Consider the following 7,175-nt stretch of genomic DNA (forward strand, 5'->3'; position numbering starts at 1 on the left):
TGTTTGAGGGTATGATACTCCTCAAAACATGGGTCAACACAAGGCAACGTTGCATGCCACACACATGAACCTGGGGCCTGTACTATCAAGAATCAAGATTTGGCGTTAGCGAGGTAACTTCAGGTTTTCTGTACTACGACGGAGGAGCACTTGTTACCGGGGTAGATCGCCATGGTAACACATGCTGAACGGCTAACCTGGTCGGGAGCAGGTTACGTTTTAAATTAGAGATCAACCGATTTAAAAACCCCGCCCACTAACTCATTCTTGAGAGGATAATGGCGTCACCGTTCGTAGAAGACCCCGTGGAGCTTGGTGCGCGGATAGTGAGAGGTGCGCTCAGAAGAGCCAGAACTTTTAGAGACCGGCAAAACCCGTTGGCATTCCATGATGACCATCTTTATGAAAGATATAGATTCTCAGCAGAGGGAATTACGTATCTTTGCCAGCTTCTTGAGCCATATGTTGCCAATGCGACACATCGAAGCTGTGCGCTCACAGTCCCACAGACTGTATGCGTAGCGTTGCGTTACTTCGCTACGGGTACTTTTATGTACAGTGTGGGTGATGCGGAGAACCTGAGCAAGAACACCGTCTGCCGCGCAACTCGGAAGGTGGTGCTTGCTCTAGCACAGCTCTTGAACACATTTGTTGTGTTCCCAGGGCACCTTCCCATGCAGGCAATTAAAGAGGGATTTTATGACATAGCAGGGAAATATTCACTTAAATTGAACTTCATCTATAAATAATCTAGGCCCCATGATGTTCACTGTTGCATATGAAATTCATCATACTCCTTAGGCTTCTCGAGGGTGATTAGTGCCATTGATTGCACCCATATCCCCATTGCTGCATCGCTGGGGGAGAATGAAGGTGATTACATTAATCGCAGGTCATTCCATAGCATCAACGTTCAGGTAAAGCATAAAGGACAGGCTACACATGTTTGGTCATACTGGTAAAGTAGGAGTCCTTCTAATGCACATTGATGCATCCCTCACGTTAATGCTGTTATGTGGATGGATTTTAACACAAGATTATTTTGCAGATGACTTGTGACCATCAATACTTGGTGACCAGCATTGAGGCAAAGTGGCCTGGGTCAGTCCATGACTCCTGGATCTTTAGGGAGTCTGCACTGTGCCACAGATTAGAGCAAGGTATGGCAATTGTAAGTAACATTTTGTATAGCATTTTGTTATACTGATTATGCTAATATTAATGTTCTTCTTCAGGGCTCTTCAGTGGATTGCTGGTAGGGGACCGAGGGTACGCCTGCCAGCCCTTTTTGATGACCCCCTATCCTGACCCGAACACACGGCCACAGACTGCTTTTAATGTGGCCCTGAACCGAACAAGGGTCAAGATAGAGATGACCTTTGGCATCATAAAGGCACCCTTTAACTGTCTGCGTAGCCTCCGAGTGGCCCCAGACCGGGCTTGTCAGATTGTAACAGCCTGTGTTGTGCTCCACAATGTGGCCTCGATACAAAAGGAGAGAGACAATTAGTACCTGTCAGCCAGCAACCCCCAGATGTGGTAGACCCCTTCACCCTTGACTACCCTACTGGCAGGGCCGTGAGAGACTATAACACGGCAGTTTTTTGTTTAAGGGGAGACAGGCTAAGCCATTATTCTTTACATTTAGTCATTTAGCAGCATTCTTTCCTTTTTACTTCTCAGTTGGGCCATTTTGGTTCCATAGCATTTGAGCTATATAGATTTTATTTTGTGTCCTTGGACAAGGCACTTCACCCTACTTGCCCTGGGGGAATGTCCCCGTACTTTAAGTCACTCTGGATAAGAGCATCTGCTAAATGACTAAATATAAATGTATTTAATGGCTGTTGCCACCATATTCTGATTATGGAGTGATGAAAGATATCCAAAGTGCCCTCTGTAGAAACTTTGGACTCTAACTATGTTGACGAAATGAAACAAGGATTTGCATTCTGTCTTCATCCAATGTTCTGATTTCCACAACAATGTGTACGGTACCGTGCAATGCGCTTCACAAGTTAAATAAATTATAATTTCACTACTTTCATTGAATTTGGATGTTTTCACATTTATTTCAATTTTCAAAAACAATAAATAGAACATTGAAAGAAAGAAATGTTGAAAACCCCCTCAAAAAACTAAGGCACAAAATAAATCTTTGGGACAAGCCACAAAAAGGTGTAAAAGACCAAAACATAGAAAAGAAAATACATCCTCCTCATGCGTGCTCCCTTTCCTAGGAACACAGAAAAAGAATGTCAGTGTAACTGTAATGTTATTGTAATTCATTCATACATTCAGTCATGTTCTACCTTCTACTCGTATTGAAGTTTCTCCAGCCTCGTCTTCTTTATTAAAAGCCTCTCATGCTCGATATCGAGCTCCAGGGTCGTTTTGTAGAGGGCCCTCACATTGTCTGCTCCAACCTGAAACAAATAAAGAACATTGTCCCTTAGCAAGGCACACTTTGAGAAAGTTGAAGGTGTCCATTTGACTACTGTGTTTCAAGGTTCATTGCTTACCCCATGTCTTTGTCTTGGCCTTGAGGTGGAGGCCATAGGCTCAGGGGGAGGAAGACGTTCCTCTTCCTGCTGAGTTTAAACCCATAGCAATTAATCAATTGAGTCATATTTGAAATGAGCACTTTAAGGACTTGTTTTCTCATGTTCAGACCACCATGAGCAAGTCATTACAGACACTTAAATCACAGCCACACGTTCACACACTCCATTTGTGTTGCAAGTGGTGAAAAGACTCAAGACTCAAGAACCAGCTGCTGACCAGTAGAGGTGATTCTTGATGCTCTTCTGCCACAATTTCACGTTTTTGCAGTCCTTCTCCTTGGAGATGGCATCCACCTTTTTGGACAGTGCTGAAAATATTTAGAATAGGTGTCAAAGATTTTTTTATACAGTGTTTGTTCATTTTGCACACAATTACTATGCAAACCCTCTACTATCATCCCTGCCCCCCCAAAAACCCTCAAGACTGTGGTGATGACGGTGCAGCTAGTGAAATTGCTGGTATGTGTAAACATACCGGCCCAAGAAAGCTGATTCTGAAATGTTCCTACCTTTGCATAAATGCCACACATCATAAAAGTGCTTGATGTCTGGTTTCTGGTGTCTGTCTGTCACCAGGGAAGACACTTTGACACCAGATCTTTGCAGAAAGTCCAGACTACGGATCAGCCCTTCCTTTTCCATAAGGACACTGCTTCCCACTTCCTTGCTCTGTGGATGATAAAGAGACAATTAGTCTTTTACATGGGTAAAAAAAAAATATTGTGCTAATTTATGTTTTTATAATCTATTTACCTGTACAAGTTGGATATCAACAATTTTGTTTGTCTGAAGATCCATCATTGAGTATGAGCCCTACTTTGCACAATGTCCTTGACTGTCAGCTCTCATATCTCCGCCAAGAGACACAGTGTCTTTTGTTTTCAGCCCTTCAAGCAGGCCGGCCTGGTGTGATCTCCATTTATGTATAACACAGGGCATCACGTAGTTCTGCACATGATTTCGATGTGCCATTCTTGAAAACGTTCTCACATGCATTGCATTGAGCACCTGTAATGTAAAATAATAAATTACCTCTGTTACTGTTCATAGCTTGTACTACATACCACTGTGGAACTGTTAAATATTTCATTATTTTTACAAACCTTGTTAGCTTGGACGAAAGAAGACCCTGTGTAGTAAATAGCAGCCGACAGGTTCAGATTCCCAGCTGGAATCCCCGGGAGAATGAGCAACTATGGTGGGGGCACATCTGGGTCACAGAAAGGAATGTTCCTTTTACAAAAGTGTGTACCTTGCAGTGTCTTGAACAGGTGGGGCAGATATTAAAAAGCTCCAGCAGGCACTCCTCATACACCAAGTATTTGACCATGTCCTGCAGCTTCTTAGTTGGTTCTCTGAAAAAAAAGATGCATTAATTGTAAATGTTCACTTGCACAGTCAAATAACATGTACAATAATCATATCAGCATGTATGTTGAGAAATACATATGATCTTTTATGGCTGATTAACAAAGATCTATAAAAATCTAAATTACTTACTGTGTAATAGTTGTGCAGGACAATTCTGAGATGCTGGGGAGAAAGGTGGAGTCGTCCGGATCACCATGTTTGGAAGTGCTTTGTCTTTCTTCAAAAGATGGTAAATCCATGAGCGGACGTTTAATTGGTTGCCGATCAGTTTGACCTGCTTTCCGCTTAAGTGGAGTTGAGGAACAGAGTGGAAGAGGCTGGGATTTGGTGGTGCCCACACCAACAGTCTTTGTGGCTACTGTGGCTTGAGAACCTGGAAAACATAAGAATATTTATAAGAATAGTTCTTTATGTACAGTCTTTATACGGGGCGACTGGATGTTAACACAACACACATGTAACAATGTTTGCTGTTCCTAGACCATTAACATTGAAGAATTTCATACGCCAGGACATTCACTCTTGCTCTTTTAAAATATGTATTGGAAGTCTATAGACTTAACTTTATTTTAATAACTTTATTGTACCTACAATGTTTTATCTATCAACAGAGATATTTATAAGGAATAAAGTTACATGTCACATACCGGCTTTATTTGTGCTTATCAGTGTTCTGTATGACAGCTGTGTGCCTGCAGTTCTTCTCCCCACTAAGCGGCTCGTCTGACATTCAACTTCTCGGGTGACTTTATGAGTGACTTGCATCATGTCACACTGGCACTCTGTCTCTCTGGTGGATGGAGCAGCCTGCTTTGTGAAAACAGTATAGAATTAGAATGTATTTTTTCAATGAGTGAAACATACAGATGCATATTTGAAGCTTGTTCCCCTGAGCTGTAACACAGGAGTAACACAGTGAGCTCTCCTACTTCTAACACATTAGCTACCATTTCACCAAAATGCCATCATTCTACACCGAGTAGCTAATATCAAGTTAGCGGTTTGCACTAACTCATAGCAGAGGCTACCTCTGGAAAAGTTATCTAGTATAATTATAACAAGCACACAGAACTTACGCTGAGTGATAAACTGATGGCGGCGGTGGATGGTCCAGGTGCGACCGGAGGGTGAACGGCCGGGAGGGCGATGCTCGGTACGGATTCGCGCTCCAAGAGAAGCCGTGTGCCCGTGAACCCCGTCTGTCTTTGGTCCATGTTGAAACTATCCGCCGTGAAATGGTCAGTGCAGAGGCGGCTGTTTGAGTTTATACGAATCTTTCCATGAGCGTGGCGCTTCACAAAATCTATCCACCTATTTTTAATTTCCTTATTAAAAGGGAACTTAAATACCGTTGCAACGCAGCTGGAGTTCTTGCATCCAGGGAAGATGCAGTAGCGGATAGGCATCCTGAAGTTAGATAGCTGATGTAGGCTACAATAAGAGTACAGAGGGAGGAGCCATTCAGTGATCTGATGTAGATGGGGCAAAATTACATAGATGGGGCATTTTTTGGCTCCGCCCATTAAAACCTGATCTGAAAACGGAAGAGAAACTGTTCTTCGGTCTAACTCCACATTTCAGTGCGACAAAGTTTTAGCGCTTTGCACATGCTTTCAGGAACTAATTTCACACGTATATAATGTATTTAGAAGCAAAACATGGAATTTACTTTACAGGATCTTTAATGTCAGTGGTGGATCCTGTGTAAATGATCATGTCCTGCACATAACCTGTCAACACATCACAAAGGACAAAGAATTTGACACCAAACCTATGCCTGTTTGATGGTATGTTCTGGCGAAATGCCAGCCTACCCTTCCACTTCATGAGGGATTCATCGACACAGAGGTCTTTGTATAGTACAAAGACGTGTCGGAATGAGGTGGTGAGAGCACTAAACACGTGTCGTATCTTGAGAAGGGGATCATTCACATTAGCCCTTGCACTGTCCACGAAGTGCAAGCAACGGAGGAGAAGTAGGAAGCGGTCCTGTGAAGAAGGGAGTCAAGAGGATGGGATCTGTGCTCCAGTATTCTCGGTGGGAGGACTTTCTCACAATTCCCATCAGGAGGACACCGACCAAGAATGAATACATTTCATTCACGGTTGTCCGCACCCATTTAGCCAGCTTTCCTTTCACTCCGGACGGCATCATCTCCTGCTGCACTGAGGAGTAGCTGTTTGTTTCCTCCACTATGTTCTCGACCAGTTCCTCCGCGAGGAACTGTTTGAAACACTGAGCCTCGGTGGGATCTTCGGGGGGGGGGGGGGGTCCAGGGGGAGTGAAATCGCTGGCGGCCCACCAGCTCGTGGAACTCACCTCTTCTACTTCATCCCACATTTCCATTTCTCCATCGCTAGAGGGACCTTCGGCCTCTGAGTTTCCAAGGCCCTCTAGGTTTGGTGGCAGACCTTCACCATCACTTTCATCACTGCTACTTGGGTCAGTGTTGTACTCCTCTTCATCGGAATACAAAAATATTTCTCGGATGTCGATGTCAGTATGTTTCTTACTTTTGCCCGAACAAGATGCCATTTATGGACTAATACAAGCGGAGTCAGATGGCTGAGCGGTGAGGGAATCGGGCTAGTAATCCGAAGGTTGCCAGTTCGATTCCCGGTCATGCAAACTGACGTTGTGTCCTTGGGCAAGGCACTTCACCCTACTTGCCTCGGGGGAATGTCCCTGTACTTACTGTAAGTCGCTCTGGATAAGAGCGTCTGCTAAATGACTAAATGTAAATGTAATACAGTTGTTTATGTTCGCTGTCCGGGTTGTCCGTGTCGAGTAGCGAGTTGCGAGAGACACTAACAGCAATGTTACGTCATTTGTCATTGAATGGGGAAAGAATCACTGCTGAGGTGTAAATATTTTATTTGCTTATATTTTCACATATTTTTACAAATAAGGGGCGTATCAGATATTCAGATTATCAAATATATTCAAATGAACCTAAAATTGCCTTTTATATGGAAGTTGTACAGATGACAATAAGTTGGCTTCAAAAAGCTATTGATTTGCCGGCGATGTGGGCAGCCATATTTGTTTACATTGTAATGCAGTACGGGTGGATCAGTACGTGATCATTACTTGTAAAAAGTTAGTCTATTCAACAGGTTATACAGTATAATTACTGTTCCGATTTTCAAATATTCACAGTGATTTTAACATGTGTTTATGATGTGTACACGTTGGTTGTGTGGATAGAGATATAAACTAATGGCTAATAGCGATCAGGT

The 7,175-nt window shown here is 43.2% G+C and overlaps 1 protein-coding gene across 1 annotated transcript; it reads left to right on the forward strand.

The window, feature by feature from the left end:
• Positions 1-278: 278 nt before the first annotated feature.
• Positions 279-2,267, forward strand: LOC136947684 (putative nuclease HARBI1). The gene is given in 6 exon segments (XM_067241812.1): positions 279-714; positions 805-917; positions 1,049-1,160; positions 1,236-1,498; positions 1,501-1,578; positions 2,241-2,267. Coding segments are annotated over 6 exon segments (1,029 nt in total).
• The last annotated feature ends 4,908 nt before the right edge of the window (positions 2,268-7,175 follow it).

Source organism: Osmerus mordax, chromosome 8, assembly GCF_038355195.1.
Source record: "Osmerus mordax isolate fOsmMor3 chromosome 8, fOsmMor3.pri, whole genome shotgun sequence".
Lineage (NCBI taxonomy): Eukaryota > Metazoa > Chordata > Actinopteri > Osmeriformes > Osmeridae > Osmerus > Osmerus mordax.